The following is a 26,316-nucleotide window of genomic DNA, read 5'->3' as shown; positions in this document are numbered from 1 at the left end:
GAATTTCTCTTTCGCAAACCTCTAATTACCAAATTATTTGTGGTGTTGCAGATATCTGATAGGCTGACTCACTCCAGGAAGCTGGTTATGTAATCCCGGCTGCAGGCGGACCAGATGAATGGGTTTGTCTTCATGGTGATGTGGTCAGCCATCAGCTTGGCGGTCTCCTGGCTGCGGGGCCCACAGGCGTTCCCCATACCGTCATGGTTCATCCCAAACCTAAAGCCCATGATGATACAGTGACAACACTTTGAGGCCATGTGGACGGGTAACAACTCCTGCAGCAGCGATGGGGACAGTGGAAAAAAGATCATTGTGGGTAACCAAGAGGGATCTAAAGAACAGACATATGAAAGATTACAGTCTGCAGCTGTCACAAATGTCCACCTTAAATCTATCAAAGTTCTATGGCCAGATGTTTCACTAATATCTTCTGAGGACTGTAGACACTAGTCTTTGGCAGAATGTAGTGCCCTGCTGTTTTTTCATTGGACATCAACCTTGTGATGTCAATTTAAACTACAACTTCAAAGTGGCTCCGCTTCTGAACTCGCATGTCAACATATTTGAATAAAAAAAACACTGCAGCCAGTCTATCTTGATTTTTAACAAACATAAAAACTGAAACTGTATAATGTGAGGTCAAGTTTAGACCTAAAATTACAGCTGCAAAGAACAAATAGTAATTTAGGCCATTAATTATTTATCTTAAAAGGAATTCCCAATGTGAGTGTGTGCCGCTTTTCTCTTTTTACATGTAAATTCAATATTTGAGTTCGTTTTATTTAATATATTATTTCTCTCTCCTATTTTATTGCATTATTTTTCTGACATTTTACATACCAAAGAATGAATTACTCACTCTAGAAAGCAGATAAATCTATTAAGATAACTGTTTGTTACAAGCCTGGCTGAGTTTACATTCATTCTTAACATGCTAACACAGTGAAGAACTTTTCAATTTACACAAAATATGGTACTAATTAAAACTTTTTTTTTTTATGATGGATTGATCTTCCAGTAATTTTCTTGAAGAATGGATTAATCATTTTGTCAATCAAATGTTTTAACCTCTAAGAGCCAAGTGTAATTTAAGAAAAATTATTGTTTTACCAACAGTCCTAAACCTAAAAATAATCCATATATTATCAGATACAACAGTAAATGAGTAACTCCTTACATTTGAAAAGTTGTAACAAGTCAATGTTTAGTATTTTTGCCTGAGAAATTATGTTTGACTTTGGATTAAATGCGTAGCAGAGTCTCTTAACGACCGAGTAATTGTTTTTACACCTGACATGATAATATGTTACATATAAGTCTGCAGAATAGAAAACCTTTAGAGCTCTGAGTCCCCAGACCAGGACTGAACCCCATTGACCAAAGTACTATATGTAAAAAGTGTTTTTCAGAAAACTATTACTTGTCCTGGGCCATTCTTAACATAACAGAGTAAAAGGATAAATAAAAGACAACATATGCTGACAGTCAGACATTGTTAGAGGTCCATTTAAGTCTCATTTTTTTCCTGAACATTCATGGCAGACAGCAACAACGCTCTCAGTAGCTGTGTTTGAGCTTGATATATAAATGTTCTGAAAGCGTTTCATCCCCCAGCAGACATTTCTTTTCATGTGGGTACCCCTCCTCCACTCGGAGGCCTGCATTTAATCTAATGCTGCACCGTGATGTCAAAACAAGTCCTAGGACAAATCAAAATAACTGCTAATTGTGTTGAAGCCTGGGAAACAGATTGCGCTGTATATACACACATGAATTAACACACTGTCCTGTCATGTTGACAGCACCGGCTCAGGGTCTGATACTTGAAAACTACCTGTGTTAACCATTAAGAAGGCAAATCCCTGATGAATCCACCATCTGCTGTAATACTTCAGTGCTGTTTGCACTGTGAAGTGAGGAAGAAGGACACTACAATAACTTCTCTTTATTCCACGTGTATCCAAGAAAAGCTAGCCCGCAGGATGATAGAATTACGATTTAATAAGTGATAAAGATCACAGACACCAGGTAGATTAGTAAAAAAAAGTTTCAGCATCATCTGGGTGAGCCAGATATAAAAAGCAGAGACACATCCAGGTGCTGTACGAGCCCCACGTGTAACTAATTCCACTGTGACTGAAAGAAAATATACAACTATTAACACACTCTCAATCCCAATTGATGGAAATGGCTCATGGTGTTAGAGATCACATAAACTGATGTAATCTAAGAACAATCTCTCTGTGGAGGCAGAGATCAACTTGGACATGCCCCAACTAAGAATACGAGACACCTCAGGAAACCCGAACATTTTATGTTTTAGGCTCAGCTAAAGAGGGACTGTGGATCTATGTCATGGACAAGGGATTTAGTGTTTATGTTTATGAGTTATGTACTCCTTCTCTATTGTTTTGAAGGGTCACAGTTTAATGTGCATTATCTCTGTACATTTGGAGTTTAACCCTGTCCTGAAAGATTTCTGACGTCACCCCCAATGTATACTGTAAAACATGATTAATACCCAGTGACAGGAGACAAGTGCATGTGTTCAGTCTACGTTGGACCCATTTCTGTGCCTTGGTGCTTGCTGTAGCCATCGCCTGAGGTTTTATGTTTTCGGGTCGTCCATCTGTCCTGTGTGTGTGTGTGTGTGTGTGTGTGTGTGTGTGTGTGTGTGTGTGTGTGTGTGTGTGTGTGTGTGTGTGTGTGTGTGTGTGTGTGTGTGTGTGTTACTCACGTATGTCCAATCTCGTGGGCGATAGTGAAGGCTGTTCCGAGGCCGATATCCTCATTGATGCTGCAGCTCCTCTCTGGCTCACACATCCCTCCTACTGGAGCCAGGCCTGTCACACACACACACACACACACACACACACACACACACACACACACACACACACACACACACACACACACACACACACACACACACACACACACACACACACACACACACACACGCAGTACATGAGTATAAAACACATCTGTGCTGTAGGGAATCCTAATATATCTGAAAAATTTTAAACATTTCTTTGAGTGAGTTTGCTCAATCTGGTTTTAGTTAAATTCACATTGTTGATAAAGTAGAACAGCAATATACACAGTACACCTTGTAAGTTACAAAGTCAAACATGATGTGCAGTCCGGTTTTTTTTTTTGTGCATGAATGAGAAGTTGTGTCCACTTAATGTCAACGCTGTGAGGACCAGTTTGAGTCGTAAGTCATTAAAGAGAGGGCATTTTTGGAAAATAAGAACACTCTAGTTGATCTGGATCTTTCTAATGCCAAGAGGGACAAGACTGTGTTTTATAGTTTAGGATCAGCTTAGGGTTTAGGGTTGGCGTTAGGTATGTAGATGTGATGGAAAAGGTTAGGAGCAGGGGTGTAATGCATTATGTTGAGGGGAGTATTCATAAGTATGCACATTTTTAGCGTGTGTGTGTGTGTGTGTGTGTGTGTGTGTGTGTGTGTGTGTGTGTGTGTGTGTGTGTGTGTGTGTGTGTGTGTGTGTGTGTGTGTGTGTGTGTGTGTGTGTGTGTGTGTGTTACCGAGGGTTTCACAGGGTTTGTTTTTTTGGATGCAGATGTCGTACCTGCAGATGGGAAGGAAAATAAATGAGGCTGTTTAAAACTAAGACTCTATAATACACCCAAACAGAGACACAGCACGTAATGAAAACTGATTTTAGACACATACAAACACACATGGCATGGACATGCAGCATGTTCCCAGATGTTGACAGACAGACACACATTTTATGGAGGGACAGTGGATAGAAGTGATAGCAGACAGATATAGTTACAAAGAAACAATAGCCGGAAACCATGGTTGGTCTCTGTGGTGTCATCTGTCTGGACAGCTTCCATCCTCTGCTTGATAAATGCTGTCGTAAAATCCAACAGTTCCCACAAAGTCACCACCGAAACCACATCTCAAAAAAGTTATGACATTTATCTGTTTTTATGCCTCGTCTATTTGACTGTTAACCCCTTGCAGCACAAGTTTATTTCACATTAAGTTAAAAACAATAGGAAAGTATTTGTGGCAGCTCTGCGCAGCCCCACTGCATTCAGATGACTATAACCAAACCGTGGTTGTATTGTTCGCTGTTGCACATTCCTCAGTCAGTAGCATCACTGTTTTATCTGTTTAATATGCAACCACCAGTTTTGCCTGTTTTCCACCAGCAGTATCAGTAGCGGAGAGTGCCGTTACAGAATATGAAGAGGAAACTGAGAAAAAGCACAACTGTCAGCTTCATTGCAGGTTTGCTTTCATTTCTGTTTGCTTCCTCATCCTTTCAGGGTGTCTCTCCATTTTCTCTGGGCTGCTTTCTTAAAGAAAAAATAAATCTGTCATTGTCCCTCTCTTTCCTGTAATATATATATTTTTTATGTTTCTGTCCCTGTTCTGAGCTGTGCAGAGAGGCTCCAGATATTGTCACCCCAGGCAGGACAAGATACAGCCTAACTCTCCTGGACTTGGCTAAATGACGACAGATGAGGAGAGGGGCTGGGAATGTAATAATTCATCTTGGAGGAAAGACTTGTTTTAACCCTTATATGAACAGGGAAACAGACTAAACCTATTCTTATTGAGAAGAAGTTGCAGTGGAAATTTTGTTTTGGCTTAACAGACAGTGTTCAACAGACAATTTTGTTCTAAATTACAATTATTGATATGAAGAAAGCTCCAAAACAATTGCTCATTCCAATTAGACAAGTTTTTCATTCTGTATTTCTGACCTGGTGATGAGCACAGCGGTGTCATGGTGAGCGATGCCGTTGTCTGGTATGGCGTTCCCGTAGCTGCTCCGGTGTTGGATGGTTTTCTGCCACTTACAGAAGCTGTCTAAAGACTTCCCTGCATGGTGGTTGATCTCTAGCGTTGGCTGGTGGAGAGACAAGAGAGGAAACGCAGACTCAAAAGCAAATTTGAAAAATAAAAGTATGCATTTTGTTCTCCAAACACCAAAAAATCTCATGCATTTCATACATTTATACAAAGTCATTTAATTCAATAATATACAGTTATTCCAATGTTAACAAAGAAGGCATTCCAACAATCACATAGTAGCCCAATAAAGCTATGATAACCCAGTGATTTAGGCTTCTTTTCCACTACAGTATGTTAGTCTTTCCGTGCTGTGAAAACTATGTATCTCTGCACCTTCACAGTGTTATGAGGCTGCAGAGAGGAGAAGCAAAGGAGGGAGTGCTGTGCTGGCCACAGCTGGCGAGAACTCGTAACCCAGGAATGCATGTGGTGACATAACTAGTAATTGTCTCATCCCACAGTCCCTCATTTCAGGGCTCACCGCTGGCCTCATTTTCCTTTCCAGGAGCAGCTTGCCTTTTTCAGACCTGGAAACCACCAACAGAACCACTCACAGAGACTACTCTCAGTCCTTCCCTGACCTCAACCTTAACGGTCCATGGAGTTAGAATAACAACACTAATACTGCCCACCGCTAATGATCCTAGCATTTACTTCTTTACTCCGACAGATAACGAACACATCCGAGCAGTAAATTATGGAGCTAATTTTGAGGCAGTATGAATAGTATGAATCATAAATGTTCCCTAATAAGACAGCTATGGAGGAAACCTCAAAGCCACACTGTAATGCCCCTTTAATTCAGTATGATTCATCTGTCAGGGGGATAGAAGGTTAACATTACGATGGTGCCGGCCGCACCGTTTCACCACATGCTGCTAATGGCAGGCTAATAAGGTCATTTACTGGGTAGTCAGATGTCATCTCCTGAGCTATGCCTGTAAGGTCATGCACTTTTTATGAGCTGAACGCATGCGTTGTGGTCAAGTGTGGATTCTCCCTCGATGTCCTTTCCTACCTCCAGTCACTCACTTACTTCATGCAACAGGAGTCTGCAGCCATGCCAGCGGCTCTGTGAGGGTGCACTTAGGCACGGTGGGGTTTGATCCCAATGTTAACATGAACATGCTACAACAAGAAAAAAACATGTCTTCTTCTTAGTTGAGCATGTTATCATACTACCACTAATGTTCGGCAAATACTTCAGTACTGATTACATTTTTTTACCTGATGACCTGTGGTCCTCAATGAAAACTCACATTTTTATATTGTTAAAATTCATCCCAGAGAATATGAACGTGTGTAGTGAATTTCATGGCAAGGCATCACCAAAGTCATCAGGATTCATGCCCTGGGCAGGCCATCCAACTGGTGTCTGAGTGGAGGATAAACTGGTGGGCCACAGTGTCACATAGCTAGTGCGTCTAGGAGATATTAATCATGACATCATGATCTGGTCTGGTCTATCATGTCTGATGGTGTTCTCTGGTACTGTAAATGCATTACATATGGGTTTGTCCGTCGCCTCTTGTGAAGCAGATTTAGACGCTGATGTAAAACACATCAGCGTCTAAATCTAACTTTGAGATTTCCTCTACCCTGGACGTGCGTCATTGCAGTGGTCAGAGAGGTCACTGTTCACCGCAGTAACGAGCAGGACAGTCACAAAGCAGCTCTGTCTGACAGGTACAAAACTCCCCTCATTCCCTGACTTTTCTGCCTTTCCTCAATCATCTCTCTCTTCCTTGCTTCCTTACATCCTCTCATTCCTGTCATTACAGAAAGCATTCACAGGACCCACTTACACACTCAGAGCCCACTGGGAGTGGTGCAGGGAAAAGACACTTAAGCCAATAATTTTACACAAATAAGGAGCTCATAGATGCTTGATGGCGTCTGGACAGAGGGGTAATGAGAGGCAAGAGCAGATAGACATGGAAAGAGGAGAGGAGGGTTGTATGGCTATTACAGTAGCTGACAAAGTTCATTTACCTGGTCTTCCATGAGTAGGATGAGCCGTGTCACGACAATGTTGACTGCATTCCCCAGGCTAGAATCCTGGAACAGTTTGGCAACCTGACCTCCAGGGAAACAAGAAAAGGCCAGTCTTAAAAACGGCTGATACACCAGCGGAGCATATTACAGTGCAGCTGAGACAACACTGGAAACAGAAACAGGAGTAATCCATCATAAATACATTTGTAATTACAAGATAAATCCCAGAAAGCAAAGCCCTGTCCTGAAAATGGAGGGATAAACTACAACTCCTTGTCAAAAAGTACAGACCATCCAATCATCACACTGGGAAAGTCTGGGTAAATATATGCAGCTCAGGCTAACTGCTCAATGGCAAGGGAAAAGAAAATTGGGCTAATAGGGCATTCCTTTGTTGTGTCCCTAACAAGATTGACTTTAAGCTACAGCCAAACATTACAGAAGACAGAGTAGTCTGAGAGTACAGTAATTATCAGAATTAGAGGACCAACAGTAACAAAGAAGACCAGAGTTGAAACTACTACTAGCACTGAAGCTGCACTCAGACACTTGTCATTATTGCTGTCTGGTGTAATTTAGTCCACTTTGCTTCACACCACTAAAGAGACACTGTAAATTTATCTTGTTCTGTAACAGTCCGGATGCAACCAGCTTTGTCTGTTGACCAACCTTTCATTAAAAGCATTCCTAACATATGTTTGTGTGTGTGTGTGGTTTTAAAGTGATTAACTGTGTGTGAAGAGATCCGTATTGACAGAACTAATGCCGACAATGACATATAGCCTCGGCTTGTCTGAGTAAAGCATGTGGCCTCCCGAGGACAAACCAGTCAACACATTTTTTGTTTGTTTGTTTGTATATTTGTTTGTTTATTTCCATGCAACTGAATAACCCTACATCTAATTTATTTCAACTTAATTTTTTATTTTTTTTACACATAAATGCATTATAAATGGACTTAGAGAAGCACTGAAATTTCTACACTGGAGGCATTCTGTTCTTTCCAACAATTTTTTAATCCCTTGAAAAAATCTTCGTTGTGGACAGCAAACTGTTCCTTTGTTGTTGTTTTTTAATTAAGCCAAGTAACCAAACCACAATTGGCCGATGGATTGTTTTTGTGTAGTTCAGCTTAGAAAAGCTGAACAAGACAAAAACAGAAGATCTTCACCACATCCTCTCAGTTCGATTGTGTTTTATGGTGAAACTTGGCATGAAGAAAAGAGTGACTTCTCAATTTTATTCACAAAGAATAACTCTGGGAAAAGCCATCAGGAAAGTGCATTGTTAAAGTATATCTTTTGTGTTGTGAAACTTACAATATTCATGACAGCCAGGATGTACTGCTCGATGTCCCTGCGACCATGGTAACCCACCATCATCTTGTCAGCTACCACCAGCGTCTCCACGTAGCGCTCCCGGCTAACTGAGCGCTTCAGAGGCAGCTGGCCACGGCCGACATGATGAGGAGGCGTCTTCAGAGTCCGCTGCCACCATGACGCACCTTTCATTGGCTTCTCGTCTGAGGCAGTTCACAAACACTCACGTTTAGAAAGCATATATTCAAAAGAAACCTAAGAAAGCGCAGCAGCAGTCCAGCTAGTTATACATATACTTTTTAATTATTCACTTTACAGTTTGTATATGCAATAACTGGGAAGAAAGTTAATGATAATCAGCTCAAATACTGAACCAAGCAACCAGAAAATGCTGCCTGAACAAACATCTCATGATTGCGGAGCAGAATTAAAACACAACGTTACAAAACTGTTTTTTACTTCTATTTGTCAAAAAAATGGTTTTCTGAACAACATACTTTTGCTTTTTCAGCAACGCCCTGTAACACAGACTCAGTCACGCCTAATCACAACTGGGAACTCAAGACACAACCGCAATCTTCTGCTGCTGGCTGCAGTGCAGATCAGCCTGGGGCTGTTTACTCCTCCAGTCTAGACCTCATTGCTGCTACTAAAGAGACCAGAATATCTTTGCTCTCACCAATGACTCCACACGATTGGCCTTTGTACTGATGGCGCAGCGATGACCGCTTATAAACCACATGGGGGCGCCCCTCTGCTCTATCCCCCCTCTCTGTCCTGGTTTGGTTATCTGGTGAGACAAGGGGTTCGATCAGGTACTCCTCTCCGCCTGCAACAATCACCCCCTGCTGCAGAGACACAGATTTGAAGAACAGAACAGGGACAGTTGCCATCATGACAAAAATATCATAAACTTTACAGTGAAAGATTGTCCTAATCTTCACTAATTATCTCAGTAATTTTGTTTACTGTCAAATGAGCATTGTAACAAAAGCTCATAAAGTTAATACAGATCAATCTATTAAAGAAAAGGCTGAAACTAATTTCCAAAAACCTATATACCGACATCTAATTTAAACAATTATTTACTTGCGCGGTAGTAACACAGTTGTTTAACCCCCTTACCATCCAGTTCACTTTCATTGAAACACACCTCTTCCGACTTCACCTTGAACAGTAGAACTTTAGTAGCACTTAAAATGACACTTACTTTTAAGCACTTTGTAGTTTGGCTTTCTTGAAGAAATTGTATTTTCTTGATTCCTGTTGTTCTGGGTTTTGTACCCTCATGGTTGAAATGCACTTATTGTAAGTCGCTTTGGATATAAGCGTCAGCTAAATGTAATGTAATGTAATGTAATGTAATTTACGTCAACTAAAGTAGCACCATGGTTATTTACCACTACAGAATTATTCATTACTACAAAATAAACATTTGGCTGCACAGCTTAACTTTGTGATGACCCAGGACTGAAGATGTTGACAAGTGGTTATTGTTTTTTTGTGCACTTTTTTTTTTAATGGAAATAAAACAACATTGTAATGTAGTGAAATCACAAAATAATGAAAACAAAAAGCTGGTAAGTAGTGGACTTTGAGAACCAAAAAATTAATTTCAAGGTCAAGAATAAACTTCATCAGAATCCGTTTCAAAAACTAAAATTGATCATATTTTTTATCCTCATTTACAGTGACAGGGTTTATGACCTATTACCTCAACAGAGGGTTAATTGTGAGTGAATCACCGAAACACCCGATGAGGCTCAGGTACTCAACTGATGATGTGTCCCAAATAACCTCTGCTGTTGGTTGGCGAAACAAAAACATGTGAAGTGTGGAGGGCCTTGAAGGTACAAAAAAATCATGTCCTATGTTTTGAAATTATTATCAATATTATCAGTCACAGGATTCTTATTATTAGATGTGAATTTACACTCATCAGCATAAACACGACCCTAAAATATGTCATTATTACTCGGTGTGCATCTCCAGAGTCTCAAAGTCTCCAACAGCAGTTCAGTGAAGTAGTGCTCCTCATATTAAAAATTACACATACAACTGGATAATCGTATCGCTCTGTGTTCAGCTCTACACACACTGTTCCCCTCACGGGGACCTCTGTGGGGACCGCTGGACCCATCTGAGAAGAGGATCAGGAACCCACAGAACAAACACACGTGAGAGCATGAAAGAGTGAATGGGAGCGAGAAAAACGAGAGAGTGAGACAGCGAGCGATACACTAACACTTCCTTTGATTCTGCTCAGATGTGTTGGCCCCGGTCAGAGCGAGCGTCTCCACTCGACTCGCTGCGGCAGATTAGAAAGCGCCTTTAATCCCATAATAAAGTTAGTGATGCTCCTCTGGACACACAGCCCGCTCGCTGGTGAATGTGCTCATGCTGGTCTGACCAACAGTAATTACGTGTGCGGCTTATTAACGCTTTGTGAACATGTTTAATCCTCAGCTGTGTATACAACTGTTATTGTGGGGCCTGCTGTTTGTAGTGAGAGGATACACAGATACACGGTGCTATGAATACAGCAGAGTGCTTTCAGCCAACAAAATGATGCATCACAATTCAGAATATCCAGTCAGGGGGTTCAGACGAGAACCAAGTCTGAAGCATCAACAAACAGGTGCCAGGCCTCTGTTATGGTGTGCTGAGATAACTTCATGAGAAAAGTAAATGAAATGGAATCGATGCTTTTCTCAGGGCTAAATCAGTCCACTTTGGGAGGCTGAGGTAAGATGGCTACAGCTAAACAATATCTTACGTTTTCCAGAAGGCCTTATAACAGCCCAAAGAGAGCACATCAGAACTTGATGCATTGTAGTTCATAGGTAAAAGTTATGGTTCTCAAACTTCAAACAAAGTGCTTGTCAGATCATCTAACAATTAGTGTCCAAAACATAAGAGAAGAATTAGGAGGGTTGATGTCGACAATTATAGACAAGATTGTTTTCTTGTCATTTTGTCTGATTCAGGCAGTGAAGCGGAGATCGACAGGAAATGTGAGAAAGAGAGTAGGTGAATGACGTGTTGCCACCATCTGGCCATGCGGGAGTCGAAATCAGGGATGCAAAAGCAAAGCACGTATTTTATGCATCCTAACCACTGACCCTTTGGGTCGTCCCTACTTCTAACACATTTTTAGAACTTTCTGAAACCTGCTGAGTAAAACACCATTGATGTATTTGAGGAGAGACTGTCCACAAGCGTGCACAATTATCATCAGCCATTATAAAAAAAAAAAAAAAACAGTTTCTGGCATGTACACAAGGTTCATGTCAACATCCAAGACAAAATTAAGACAAAGAAACTGACATTTTCTGGAAACTCCTGTCACAAACAAACTGGTCTGCACTTACGTAGCGCTTTTCTTTTTTTACCTTCTTAGCAGTCTACAAAGCACTTTTTTTCGCAAAGCAATTTTTGCCTCCCATTGACCAATTCACACTCACACACCAATGGCGACAGAGCTACCATCCAAGGTGCTTGCCTGCCATCGGGAGCAACCTGGGGTTCAGTTTCATGCCGAAGCACACTTCCGAATGTGGACGGGAGGAAACAGAGTTTGAACCGCCAACCTTACGATTAGTAGGCAACGCGCTCTATCGTCCCTTAAACATTTAACGGATATAGTTATATTTTTAACCCTCCTACAACCAACTGCAGATCAACTGTCCTGGCTTGTCGAAAACATGAGAATCTTCTCCACCTCAACCATCCATCCCCTATGACGTGAACATGGCATAAACCTTTTGGAGGGAAATGATGATAGCACAGGATTCTTTTCACCTTATCGTCTTTTACACTTGTCATTTATCTGTAGGAATAACAATCTAGAGAATACAAAAATAAAGTGACTCTTTCAGGATGAATCCTTCCTTCGAGATGAAGTTTAAAAGGACCTGACAAAAAGACCACACTGGTCAGTTTGGCTGAGGATTAAGGCTGTCTTGAGGATTCAAGGTTTGTTAAAATGTAATGCTTTGATGTTGGAATCCAGCGTTTCTGATCCCTTATTTGCTGAACCAGCGCTGCTGTGGGTGCTGACCTCACTCAGTGTATTAGCTGTGGATTAGACTGCGAGGTTTCAGTCTTACCAGGCCGTTACAGTTGCTCAGGGCCACTTTGCTGGAGTGCGGTTGGTCTTGGAGGTGTCCCACGTAGTGGCAATGCAGAGAGTAAGGGTGGCTCCAGGCTAATCGACCCCTCTTCCAGTACTCCACCCTGAACTGCCGTGACAGCAGGCCTCCCTGCAGCGTCAGGTTCAGCAGAAAGTTGTTCCGTGATGTGGACAGCTGGTAGAAGAGCTAAGAGACAGAGAAAGAGAGATATATAGATATATTCAAGTAATTTAAAGATGTGTGTAGCTACAGGACAAAAAAAAAAAAAAAAATCAGAGTAAATATTTTGTAATACAGAGTCAGGCAGCCTGTCTTCAGCGCTGCGTCGTCTTCTTTGGTGGTGTTGAGAAGTTTCTGCGTCCATCATCTTTCCATCAGGTCCTACACGAACAGGGATTGCGATCTCATACTGGCCGAGACTGGACAGGAAAGCAGCTAACAGAGGGAGAAATAAAGAAGGCATAAAGTTATCATCAGTGTTTAACTACATAAAGCCAAAGTTCATCTTAATCTAATTGGCTCTAATTAAAAACAGTTGAGGATGTGGGAGTTGCTTATTTTGAATAACAATGTGGGCCTTTTTATTGAGAGACTAACCCAGTTGGCAAAGACAAACTTGCGGACTTGGCCCGCTGCTGACAAGGCCCCTCCACTCCAAATAACCCCTCCTTCGCGAGGCCAAAGGGATGTTGCCGTGGTTACCCTGAAACTGTATACTTCCTGTCTGTCCCAGTCTGTGCCTGGGCCTGGTGGAGATTTATTGTCCAAACACGCACAGCTCCAAACAGCCAACGTCAGCTAACTAACAGGGAGAGGTCACAGGCAAACGGGTCCAGTTTTCCTCAAACCTTTGGTCTCGGTTGGTGGAGAAGCAGCCCCTTCCCACACGGCCTAAATACCCGGGGAAAATGACTCTCTGTAGGCAGCAGATAGATGTGGCTTAAATATACAGCAGGCACAATTACAAACGCTGCCTTCGGGAATCTCGTAAGGTTGCACCGCACTTTCGACACAAGAAGGCTGGCACGAAATAGACTTAGCCTTCAAGTGGCTTAAATCACAAAGAGAGAACAAAAATGGTGAATGAGTCTGCATTTTCTGCATTTGAAATTTCACGTTCTTCTTCCACCACTGTGTTGGCAAAACATACTTGAGCCACTATGAGCCAACAGTTGTGTAATGAAGTCTTTTTGCTGGTTGGTTTTGGTCTGTGCCGACTCGTGAAGCAGAAAGAATTTCTCTAGCGGTTTGCTTGCTATATGTTTAAAGGTACTCGACTAACCTGTTAGATAATGGCTGATTTGTTTAGCGTTTAGTGGTGGAGAGATAAAGTTCATGCAATTGTTGTCTCATCAGAGATCAGATTAGACGTGTAATACTTTGTCACGCTGTCTAGTAATGAAGAGTTTTAAATGCATTTAAGAAAGTCTGCACAATCTGAAATCTCAGCAATTTTTTTTCTCAATGCTGAAATTACTAAGTGAGGCTTTCACTGTAAGGTTTTGCAACATTATTTCCATCACGGCTTTTCAGGCTTTTGTTATACCCTGAGCATAAAAGCAGGTGCAACGCAAGGTTTTGTTGATGATTCATTAAGAGTTAAAAATTTTCTCTGAAAACTTTCAAAACTGTTAAAAAGAGAACTAAAATGAAAAATTTGATTCAAATATTTGCAAAAATATCTATATTCTATTACAACTTCTGAACTGGAACTATCAGAGAAATTTCTGTTACAAAGCCAAGAAATCTTGTTAACAACTACTTCAAATGAACTTCCAATTGACAGTGAAGGCACCAAAACCCTATGAGCTGTATTCCTCAAAAGTGTTATGTTCCTGTGAGCACTGAGCTGGTTTCCACAACATATCCATCCTGCTTTCACAAACCACAACAAGTAATCAGGCAGGTTGTATTACCATTACCTTTCAAGCACAGGAAAAGCTCCTGAAGAGAAAATGAGGGGAGGGTGTTAATAAAGTAGATATAAGCCACCTCCCTGGAAGAAATTAATGAGACCTCACACAGAATAAACTGTAATGAAAACCAGCAAATAAATTAGCCTGCAGTTTGAAATGAAGGTTTCAGCGGAAGTGTTTTCTTTAAAAACCCACCTAAGCCTTCTCTCCACAGGATTTCCAACCAGCCCCTCTCGTTCCCACAGAATGTCTGCCCACACCACAAGGGAAACAACACACGTGTAGCTGTTACGGATTGATTTAATCTAAAGAAAATTTAAAAAAAACATTGACTTAACTGTTTAATATGCCAAATCTAGACATAATGACCGCAAAACAACCTTTATTAAACACCTTCAGCTGGAGGCAGTGAGAGACAAATGTGGTTAAAATTGTTATAAATCCTGTTTGTCTGATAGTTTTTGTTGTTTCCCCATAGTAACAGATACACACCAGATGTTACTTCAAAGCAGCAGTGTTATATTGCCAATGTTTGCAGAATTAAACTATCCAAACACAGTATGTAAACTGACTTGTTAATCACATTTATGCGTATTTGGTTTACCAGAAGACAAGACAATTACATGCATGCCAATGACAATAGCTTCTTTTGTCATTTTCACATCATAAAATTTGATCTCTTTGCATCAGGGCAAACATACTTGCATATCAGTTCTTTTGCAGTCACCTGTGGGGGTGGATTTAAAGGTTCAGAGACTGTTCCTGTTGCATGCGAATGGAGCGCAACACTATGATGTGCATCGAGAAGGCAGAAGCTATAACTTTTATGAGTGGGTAATCCAAATTACATTGCTTGATCAACATCAGCGCCTGTGTTTTGTATTTTTGTAGCCAATAGTGCAAAAGTTAATCAACTGATTCGGAATTTTAAAATGTTATGGAGCGATTAAAACAAAAAGCAAACTGACAGTGGAAACATGCTTGCTAAATTTAACAGGCGAAAACACCCTAACGAGTCAGTGCTGATAAATACAACTCTGGCTCTGTTATCGCCAAATGAAAATAGTGGGAGGAAGTACTCTGGATGGAAAAGCGCCCCTCCCTCCTTGTCAGACACACCTCCATGGCACCTCAGGCCAAACATTGCTGCTCAGCCCCCTTTGAAGCAAATACTACAAGAGCAGAAAGACCCTGTAACTATTCAGCATAAAGCCTGAGAGTCATAAATGATGGGAGGAGCGTTCACCTTGAGATAAGAGACTTGTTAGAAGCAGCTTTAAAGGAAGCTTTTAAAAGATGGTGTGTATAAAACAATCGCAACCTCACTCACACTTTTTTTTCTGTTTATATATCTGTCTGTGTCTTGCTTGTCTTTCTTCGGTATGCAGTCTGGGTTGTCCATATAGGAAAGTAATTAATACACACACATGGCCAAAAGTATGTGTGTATCCCCTTCTAATGCTTTGCGTCCTTTTGGTCAAGGGTGTTGTTTTTTTTAAATAGTTTGAGCAAAGCCCCTCCGTTCCAAATAAGAAACTCCAGGTGACGATGTGGTGAGGGTAGACACGCCTTTTGGGAGGCTGCCACTTCAGATTAATCTAATCAGTTCCTTCCTTAAATTTGTTCCTACTATTCTTGCACATTAACCGATTTTAACGTACACGAGTAGAAAAGTTAGAAGTCCCCTGACCCAAGCTAAAGTTACTGTGACAGATGCAAAGATGAGGATTGTGCTACGTGAGATTCAAATACTGGAAATCTTACTATTACGGCACACTATAATATTTTAGACAACACTGTACTTCAAATGTTGTGGCCTTTTGTGATTTGTTAACACGACAAAGGCAGATCCATGGTGTGGAAGAATTTAACTCGAGCCCTGACCTTCTCCCCTTCCAACACCTTTTGGATGAACTGGAATGTCGACTGCTAGCCAGGTGTTATCGTCCAGCATCAGTGCCTGACTCCACTAATGCTCTTGTGGCTGAATGGGATCAAATCCCAGCAGCCAGATTCCAAAATCTTGCGGAAAGCCTTCCCAGAGAAGTAGACTGTTATTAAGCAGCATTTTTTTTTTTAATAAGACACTAAAACATCACATTTGGAATTAATGTTTGGGTGTCAATATACTTTTGGGATGGTATATAAGACATATGTAAGAAAAAAAAAAAACAATAAGTGCAGGTTTAAAGACCTGACTTCCTATACCTGTGGAAAACAAAGTCTCTGAGGGAAGAAGCCACGTCAGGGTTTGAGGGGTGGGTTATTTAAAGGAAGCAGCGTGGCAGACTATTAGAGACAGATGGCTGTGAGGGGTCAGAGGTTAAGTTTAGGAAATACACAATCACAGCCTTGTTCGGGGTGATGAGACACTGACAATCGGGGAATTTATGTCTTTGCGTTTAGGGGGATTTTAGTCGCTCCAGCTTCAGTGGGAATGTGAGAAAGACAGAGAGACTGTGTGGTGAGGGCTGAGGGGGGCGGGCACGTGGCTGTGCCACAACATGATTTGTGGAAGCAGAGTTCAAGTTCAGCCAGCCCTGACCTGCAGGCCTGGAGTATGCCTCAGCCGGTCAGACCTGAAACCTTTTCTACGGCTCATTTCAGCCATCTTTTTCTCATCTGAGCACTGTGCAAGTGAAATACAAATAAAAACAATTACAGAAACTATAAAACATATTTTGAACTCGCATAATAACTGAAATAATATGACATACTGAAAGTATTTACAAATATTCATTTCGAATCGAAACTTGGCAAATTGAGAAGATTTAAGTTTTGTTTTTTGTTTTTATTGAAATGAAAAGCAGATTTTACTCCAGGTACCTCGACCATAAAATTCATTAAACTTGCTTTCAAAGAATGAAAATAATTAAAGCAAAACTATGAAGCCAGGATCACAGACCATAAACCAACAACATTTCTCACTATTTATAAAGGAATATAGTCTGTGCTGTTAATAATGTGTTTAACTCAAACACCAGTCTCTGCAACTCTTAAAAGTGAGACAAGGACGCAGAAAAAAACTTGAATTTCTGATTGTTATCCATCCTGGCCGGCCTTGGATTAGGGTGCGACACCACTCTAATACTCTTCTGTTTTCTGATGGGAAATGGTCAACACATGTTTAACTACACAATTTTCTACATAAGAAGATCAACTTTTGATTAAGTCCTCATTGTTTTACCATGCTGCGAGTGGTATGACAAAATCTCAGACTTAAGACAAATTTATGTCATCAGACAGTAAATATTGTCATATTATTTTGCTCTACAACTTTTTTTTTTTTTTTAAATCTAACTGAGAAGTGTGGTCATACATTTCTACAAAACTTTTTTTTTTTTCATTTAACAAAATAAAAATACTGCTACTTTGTTGCAGTTACTTGGCTTAACACAAGCAACAATTCACAAGTGTAGCCAAAACAGAATATAGCAGTTTTGATTTCAGTCAAAATTTTCTAATCAGTGAACAAAATGACAATTGCAATTTAATGCCAGTTTTATTGATGTGTTTGCTAATCAGAGCAGTTAACATTCAGTGTATCAAAAGTTGTACCTGCAATGTTCAGACCTTATAACAAACAGTTTCTGATATCTGCTTTTGATTTTCAAAGATACTGCACTACAAAGTTAGAGTATATATAGCATGTCAGAATATTTTATCCACACATCTTATCCAAAATGGGTCAAATATAGAAAATCTTTAGAGAGACACTGTTTTTTCTGTTTCCCAGACAGATTTATATCTCACCTTGTGACTGAGCAAACTCATCTCTGTGACCTCCTGCGACCTCGGTGGCAACCATGACGACGATGACAGTGCAAATCAGACCAGTCCTCCATAGCGTTTCCATGGTTACTACAGTAGTTGCTATAGTAACAGAATTCAGTGCAGTGGTCCCCGGGCCTCTGTCCCAACATGTCTCCTGCCCTCTCGGATGCCCCGTCGCCTAGCAGTGGGACAGCTCAGTGCTCTGTTGGGCCATGGCTGCAGGAAGATCTGAGGAGAGTCAGCAGCACTTACAGCAAGTGGTGATGGATCCTGGAGAAGTCGTCATAGAAGTAGAAAAAACACCTGGACGGATTTGTAAAGGGGCTCAGCCGCAGTGGTGGTTTCACACTCCTCTCTGTTGCCCTGTGGAAGAGAAAGTGTTCAGTAACTGCAGGAGGAAGGCCAGAAAAGGCAGTGAAAGGGAGGGGAGAGACCGATTTAGGCTCAAAGAGGAGGGAAGAACAAGGCAGACATAGTGAAACACAGACAGAGAGAGAGAGAGCATGAGATCCCATTGACCCATGGAGTTCCCAGTCTAACAAGACAAATCCACCCAGTTCAGATTCAAGGACCGCCCAGTCCGGCATTGTTCCTTCAGATAATCAATCTTGGCTTTAGCGAGGGGCAAACACCCCGTCTTTCACTCTGATGACCAGAGACAACAGCAGGTCCCAACCTGGGGCCCCTGAGGACCCGCACTTTAAGCTGCCTGCCCACCGGAAAGAGTTCAAACACAAAGGAAGCCATTGATCTTGTAAAAGAAAAAAGAAGCTGTGCCTAATGCCCAAACAGGGCTTGAAGTGGGTATTATGTCAGAGAGTCTGGGGGTAAAATGAGCCAATTTGAGAGGAGCAGCAGGTTGCCATCACCGCTACGCTGGCTGACTCTGGTGGTTGGTTGTATGGCTGAGTGACTTGCTGGCAGACTGCCTGACTGTACAGCTTACTAATTGGCCAGTGTACTGTGTAGCACACTGATGGTATGAGAGCCTATATGAAGCTTGTTTACATCTAAGACAAAGAGTTCTGTCATTATTATACTCCCACTGATACTGAGGGCGGTGCTGATATTTGGCAGATTAAAAATAATCCAACACAATATAATCGACGGATTATGGAGTGCGTGCTTTGCAATTGGTGCAGTTCAAATGATTCAATTACAGAAACAGTTTGGAGATTCAGATCTTTGAAAAGTACTCCAACTTTGCATTGCACCGGATAGTTTCTCTTCAAACATGGTGTCTACATGTCGACTTAACTGCCGGCAGTTCAGTCTGAGATTTTGTTGTGTTACACTAATAGCCTCAATCAGAGGCCACAGATGTTTCGTAGGTTCACGTCTTTCTGACTCCACAACCCTGCATTTTTTTTACTTGTAGTCTTGAGGCTCAACCAACACAGACTCAATCGAGTAAAGGCGTCATACAATTTGTTTTTCCTTTATGCAGTCGTAAATCACTACAAACAAACGTGCCCTTTAAGGACACATCAAACATTGAAGAGCACATGAAACAGGACATACAGCTGTATATCATCTGCATAGAGCTGCACAATGTCCGTTTTTATCAATTAGCGGATGATGATTACTATTTTACACTGACTTAACTTACATTTAACTGCTGAATATAAAGAATAGAAAGTTTGTGAGGCAGCACCCGGATGATGATCATTTGACCGTAATAGTTCAGCCAACCAGACATTATGAATTTGTATCTTGGCGAGAGGAATTTTGTTCGTTTTCCACACTACTAATTTGGCTGTCTTGTGCTAAAAATAAACCTAAGTTCCTTTTTAATGAGCACTATTCTTTTTTGGGCTCTTTTTTTTTTGTTTTGTTTTAGACCAACATAGACCAATTTGCTTTATAATAACAACGGAAAATAACTTCCTCAGAACCACAGTACCCATTACAAAACCAGACTAGAGCCAGGACCAGAAGTCACATTTTCATGGGTGCCCTTCTCTTTGACTTGAGTTTCCTGGCTACAGATTGCAGTGTCAGCTAAAAATCCAACCCTCACTATTCCCAAGTAAAGTCTGCCCACCCAGTTCACTCTCGTCCCAGCCTCCCTTCCCTCCCCTCCATCCCTCCTTCAGAGCCGTCTGGGGAGAGAAGAGCGAGCGGAGACGCCACACTGGCCCAGATGGCTGGCGGCTAACCAACTGCAGCCAAAGGTAATCGGAGGCAGATGGGAAACCTTTTGGTGACGAGAGCAGAGGGAACAAGTTGCCTCCTGAAAAGAGGATGAAAAAAACCCTAAAAAAAACAAGTGCAAAACCCGAGAGGAATGAAAGAGGGACAGCAGAGTGTAAGCTATTCAAGCCAGCTGGGAGCGCCATTCTTGAGTGTTAATACCCTGTGTGGAGGAATGAGTTGAAAAAAGCCCTAATGTGCCTCTTGTTTCATTTCAAACAGCAACGAGCAGGTACAGTAAAAAGAGAGCTTGCTTTAAAAACACTGAGGGGTCTTTGTACTGTTGCAGCTTCCCTCATATGTGGAACAACTAAAAGTCTTTCTCTCTTCCCCTCCCTCAGGCTTTCTCCCAGTCATTTCCTGCACAAGCCAAACTCCCCTCCATTTTCATTACTTCTTCTGCTCCCGCTCTCGATTTATTGTGGGGTTATTAAACTTGCAGCTTGATATCAAGTGCTTTTCATTACCACTAACTCTCCTCTTGTTTATTTAAACCAGAGAGAGAGGGGGAGATTGGACCCCACCAGTGCTGTCCCTTGGTGCTTTTTAAGTAAAGCTGCTTAAAAAGATCTTTGGACAGCCTGCAAAAAAAACAAAATCCTCACAACATGCATGCACTGCCTTGCACAGCTTTCCTGGTAAATTATTACTCCACCATGAACCGCAGAGAAATATAGCTAAATTAAGAGTAAGCTGTCTCGCAGAGGTGATGGCGTTGTACATCTTCCGTGGTCTGTTGTGCAAAACTTTCCCTCTGGGCTGTATCACTTTTGCGAAATAAAAACGTATGTTTGTCAGCAGGCCAAGTGAGCACATACACGGACTCTCTGCTCAGTGTTTTGCTTGGATGAGCTACAAGTATCGAGCGTATAGCTGCAATCACGGCCAAGAGGGAAAGTGGTCCGAGTTGCAGACAGGCCACACAACTTCCAATGCTATCACAATTTGCAGAAGAGTGGAGAAGAAAGGAGTCGTTGTTAACAAGAGACAGAAAAGTTGGATCGCTCAGGATAATTAGGTGGGAATTTAAGGGTGGGCCAAATTTGCAATGTAATCAAGCCGGTGGACCCCGGAGCATTATGACACGTCATTTTTTTTTTCATCTTGTCATCTACCAGTGAGCACTGACTGGTGCTTTTCATGTGGCGTAAGGGATGTACAGTGAATGTTTTTCTTTTAAATATTGGAGCTAACTATGCTGTCCTTGTCTTTAACTGTTGCCAGGGAGAGGGGAGCTATCCGAAAACTAGCGCACTAATCAAAGCCATATGACCAGCTCAAAGTAAAGTCTGTGTGGAGGGAACAGATGCTAAGTGTCCCTCAGCTTAGATTCAAGCCTCGCACTCCCCCATTCACTCTCTCTCTCTCTCTCTCTCTCTCTCTCTCTCTCTCTCTCGCACACACACACACATACACACTGTCTGCACTTTGATCATGGAGAAGCTCATGAATCAGCTTTAGTTTCAGTTTATTATTTCATTAAACTGGCAATGCGGCTTCTCTTCTCTAATAAGACCATGAGGCTGTGGGATCAAATTGCTCATAAGACGAATGTCACAAGTCAGACGCTGCGTTTGAGTCTGCCTAAGCAGCAACTGCTCCCTCACTGAAAAAAAAAGAAAAAAGAAAGAGGTCCAGATTTAAGCAAATCTCTAAATGAATCCCTGAACAGGTGATAGTAAAGACCGGGGGATATATCTCAGACTAAACTCTCCGTCTGGTCCAAAAGACAGAAAAAGAAAGAGAAAGAGGCGGGCATTCCTTTCTCGATTTCCCCAAATAAACAGTGCAGAGATGAAAAGTGGGAACATAAACAGGCCGGAGAACCTCGGATGTGCTCCCCTCACCCTGAAAATGTGCCTCACGAGTCTGAAACAATATTTAGTGAGAGAGAGAGCTGACTCGACATGAAGCGAGTCAGCCAGCAGCACTGGGAACGGAGCACAGATGGTAGAGGACGGTTTTCTCTTTCTGTCTTTTATCAAATTCATTTCTGTGCAGTTTTTATCTGCTTTAAGGCAGCCAACGGTCGAGAGCAAGAAAAGAAAAACCCACCTAACTGTCACGAAACACAAATAAAAGAAGCAATGCTCACATTTGAAAAGCTGGATTCATGAATGTTTGGCATAATTGAAAAATGCTTATCAGAGTCAATGCCACCTCTGTCAATTAACCAATTTTGTCTGCCCTAATCTTCTTTATCTATCATTGTAAGCCACTTTTAAACACAAAAATACTTTACAGAGCATTGACGCAGTGGAAAGGAAGGCTGTAAATGTGTGTGTCTGTAAAGGTGTTCATATTAGGGATGCACTGATCTGATATGACAAATTGGTATCAGCAAGTTTGCTGTCCTGGCAGCCATGACGTGGCCGATCCAGTTTGAATATACTTTTCTCTGTTAATGTAATGTTTAAATTAAGGGGAATGATCACATTGAGTTTAAAGATTTAGAATTTGAGGAAAACAGCGACACGTCAAGTTGAGATATCAGAAGAGAAAAAGTTAAGTGTATCCCTACGGTGTCAGTATGTGTGAAAGATTTGCGTGATGGTGAAAATCCAAATAAACTTGTGAAATGTCTAACACCGTCACGTGCAAACTATAAATCCACGTCTCAAATGATAGCATCTGAGATCTCCATTTGGCCAAATAAAAAAAGTGATGAAATACATATGTATATGGAATAAAACTAGGATAAAACAGAATGATGCTGTACAATGATCAAGAATCCGACAATATAAGCAGAAACCTGCAGATATCTCCCAAGGCAACTGATGTAATGACTCATCTGCCATTTCTGCTCTCTGTGAGGGACCACAGATTGGCATACATGTGCCTTCATGTCAAACAGCTAATTACCGCACGAGTGAGTCTAAAAACAGACCCTCTCCTCTGTAATCCCTGGAAGATGTTGCATACAGTGAAGCATGTTCACTGTGATAATGGCATGGTACCTTCTGAAACCTGTTGCAGAATCACTGGTGTTTTTTTTTCCACCAGGAAGAAACTGCAAGTTGCTCCCCCAGCTGGTGAAGGACAAAATGCCACCCTTCCATTATGTACCTGATGTCTGCTGACAGCCACATCATCCCTGCACCGGCAAACGCGCACACGCAGGCACACGCACACGCTGCCAGCCCTATCACCAACCAATGAGGAGATCTCAGCCATAAGTAAGAGATTGGTAATCCAAGGATTGGAATTGTTGGAAGAATGCAAATACCATTTTTAAAAAAAACGACATTAAACCCACAAAGGTGCAGCTCATGATCTTATGACACCATGGTGGAAAAACTCACTAAGGACGACATTCAAAATCTCTGCAGGGATATTTCTGGAGAAAGGAGAGGACAAGAGTTGAGAACAGCCTCCTGCCAGCATCATGTCAGAGCCGTTTTCTTCCAGAGGCTGTGCAGTGAGTACGCAGAGAGTGTGACCGGGCTCGCTGACCTACCTTCCCGTGTCCCCCTGGAGAAGTTTCCGCTGTGAGTCTGTCCTCTGTCCTCAGCAGCGGAACGTAGAGGAGGAGGAGGAGGCGGCGCCGGCGGGTGACTGAGGAGACTCAACTTCTTCCACTTCCAGAAACAGAGCTGCAGTGAAGCAGATGTCAAGCTCCCCGCTGCAAAAAAAAACACAGACACATCCGGTAAAAAAAAAAAAAAAAAAACTTTCAAAATAATGGCCGTGTATGCAGGGGTTTTGGTGGTGAAACATCGAGCTGAGCAGAGGGCTTGGTTCGAAGTGGATCGGTAAACACCGGTACGCAGTGTCGGCACCTCCAAACTTTGGTGTGCTGTAACTTTTAATTGCGCAATCGGCACTTCTGCCCTGCACACATTGCAAGAACACGTCATGCTTACCTGCTCTTCTCTGTTGGCAGCTACATCAAATTAAATTTACGACAATGTTGGCCTGCGCCAAAATAGGTACAAAGACAGCAGAGCTTCGAAATTAAAATGCTACCGTTAAAACCTACCCTTCTCCTTAAAACGTATGTTGTGAACATGTATGTAACGAACTCCCTACAGGTTTTGTCGGACCGACTTGAGTCTGTGCACTCTTAAAATGTTTGAAGTTAAAAGTTATCAAAAATAATGTTGTTATTGTCGATCGGTATCCCCCGTGGCGTGGCGGCCAACAAGTCATGTTATGGCATGTTGTTCAAATAAATTACAGGCATTTTCAAAGTCAGAAATTATTTATGATTCTTTTTTTTAAGTTCATGAGAAAGGGAGGGCTCCATCCCCAAACCTTCTACGGGAGAAGCAGCAGTGCCAACCACTGCACCATCTACCTTCCCAGGAGTACGATAGCATTGTGACAAATCTTTGTCTCACTGCAACCTATAACTCCACCAGCCATAAATATTCATTCAAATGTGACCGAAATTGCCGCAGACATTCTTTGGATAGTAGATATACGTGTTTTCACGGGGGTCTGCAGTGATATTAAATATCTTCCTGTAATGTGTTGTGGAAGCAAAACTTTTTTCAATTTCTCCAAACGTTTCAACTTTACTAAAAGTTGAATCACCATCAACAGGCCAAGGTGGAATCTGAACCACTAATATCAACCTTGGTGAAGTAGAACCTTTTACCTGTTGAGTTAACCAGACTGTAGGTTGAGTCGCTGGAAGCTCTGAGTGAACAACGTGAAACTCTTTCTCCTGCCTCTCCTGAAGATAGTCCAGCGGTCTACGTCCAGCTGGAAACAACCTCATGAAGACACGGGTTCGAGCCCCGCGCCAGTATCACACATGGTTAATGGTTTACAGAGGGGTAATAATAAGCCACTGTAGGGCGAATCCCTGTAAGGGTAAGCCACATGTTTCACAGAGGGCAAGACCTCCTAAGGCAAATCCCTCTAAGGGTAAACTACATGGTTCATGGGGTTGAGTCCCCCTTAGGCAAGTCCCTCTAAGGGAATAAGGAACGAGATCGAGGACAAAAAAATTTAAACTGCAAGCGGGAACATGCGGACCTTGGGGTGCTGCACGGCGGGGAGCCGACCCGCTGGGGAGCTGACCCGCTGGATCCCCGACGTGCAGCGTGCGAGGGCCCGCACATCACCGCTTGCAGTTTGAATTCCCTGTTTGGTATAGCAGGCGATGCCGTGTTTGTTGTGACCTATGAAGCTAAAGAGGTCGAAGCCATCGATAAGTAGCTTGTCTTCATTAACACAGTTGTAGCAGCAGTATGTTCACCTGATGTTGGTTGGCAATGTGCTGGATGAGATCACACATTGGTTCGGTTTTAGCCATGAGGCTCGTTTTAATGAGGATGCGTGACGCCTAGTGGGTACTGTTTAAGAACGGAGAGCTGATGGTGAAGATCGGTGTAGATCAGTGTTGCTCTGGTGTGACTGGTTTTGTTGTATTCGTCGGAGTCGTCAGGGATCGTCAGAATCTGTAGCAGGGCCACTACGTGCAAGTACCAGTCTTCACCACTTTACACATCAAGCACTGGTCAAGAACAGTGGTATTACTGAAGCGAATGTCAATGTCTGTTTTGCAGCTCTCTTTAGTACAATTTGGTGCACTTTCAGACACTTTTAAAAGTAGTTAAGTAGCCTAAGTTTTCTCTTCTCAACTAATATATATATATATATATATAAAAAATGTAAAAATGTAAATGTAAAAAAAAAATCTGTGTTTGTAATTGATGCTGAGAAAACAAACACACGAGGTATAAAACAGGCCGAAATATTCAATTATAGCACCCCTATAGCTTTTTTTAAACATGCGCTTCACACTACTTGTGGTTAGGTCTGTCTTTACTTTCTCATTGCACATGCTCATGGTGGCCTTCAGATTCTGAACCCAGTATATGCAAATGGAACTGAAAGTGCAGTCAAAGAAGACACAAAATATACTGAAGATATTTAGGAGGCTGTCTCTCTGATGTCCGAGTCGCATTACTAGTCATAGTGTTTTAATGAGTTTACCAAACTGCTTAAATTAAAGAAAGGAATCCTTCAAATTATATCACTTTATGGAAAATTTGCATACAAGTTTATGGTCATGCTTTTATTTCGCAGGAGCCCATTTTCCTCCTCGTTTTTTTCCTCTCTGTTTTTGGGTGACTTGATTCAGCGGGATCCTGCTGACTGGCTGCCAGATCTGCGACTCCTAGCAAGCAGCTGCA

At 41.8% G+C, this 26,316-nt stretch overlaps 1 protein-coding gene across 2 annotated transcripts in view; it reads right to left on the bottom strand.

The window, feature by feature from the left end:
• The window catches only part of adamts10 (ADAM metallopeptidase with thrombospondin type 1 motif, 10), a 45,460-nt gene extending 21,733 nt beyond the window's left edge, over positions 1-23,727 (bottom strand). The window contains exons 1-11 of one of the 2 annotated variants that reach the window (XM_069718080.1): positions 23,628-23,727; positions 17,957-18,340; positions 12,583-12,722; positions 12,264-12,473; positions 8,834-9,002; positions 8,155-8,357; positions 6,833-6,916; positions 4,750-4,895; positions 3,553-3,596; positions 2,741-2,846; positions 73-219 (exon numbers count right to left, since the gene is read on the bottom strand). In XM_069718080.1, the coding sequence (XP_069574181.1) occupies positions 73-219; positions 2,741-2,846; positions 3,553-3,596; positions 4,750-4,895; positions 6,833-6,916; positions 8,155-8,357; positions 8,834-9,002; positions 12,264-12,473; positions 12,583-12,722; positions 17,957-18,059 (1,352 nt within the window). In that variant the 5' untranslated portion in view covers positions 18,060-18,340; positions 23,628-23,727. Of the gene's footprint in view, positions 1-72; positions 220-2,740; positions 2,847-3,552; positions 3,597-4,749; positions 4,896-6,832; positions 6,917-8,154; positions 8,358-8,833; positions 9,003-12,263; positions 12,474-12,582; positions 12,723-14,398; positions 14,454-17,956; positions 18,341-23,627 lie in introns of those variants that run through there. The other variant, XM_069718081.1, reaches the window with a different exon arrangement.
• Between the last annotated feature and the right edge of the window lie 2,589 nt (positions 23,728-26,316).

Source organism: Brachyistius frenatus, unplaced genomic scaffold (genome assembly GCF_029030835.1).
Source record: "Brachyistius frenatus isolate BFR_SWC_R1_liver_20210118 unplaced genomic scaffold, ASM2903083v1 Contig_186, whole genome shotgun sequence".
NCBI lineage: Eukaryota > Metazoa > Chordata > Actinopteri > Embiotocidae > Brachyistius > Brachyistius frenatus.
Note: the sequence above shows the minus strand (reverse complement) of the source record. Positions and strands in the feature narration are given on the sequence as shown.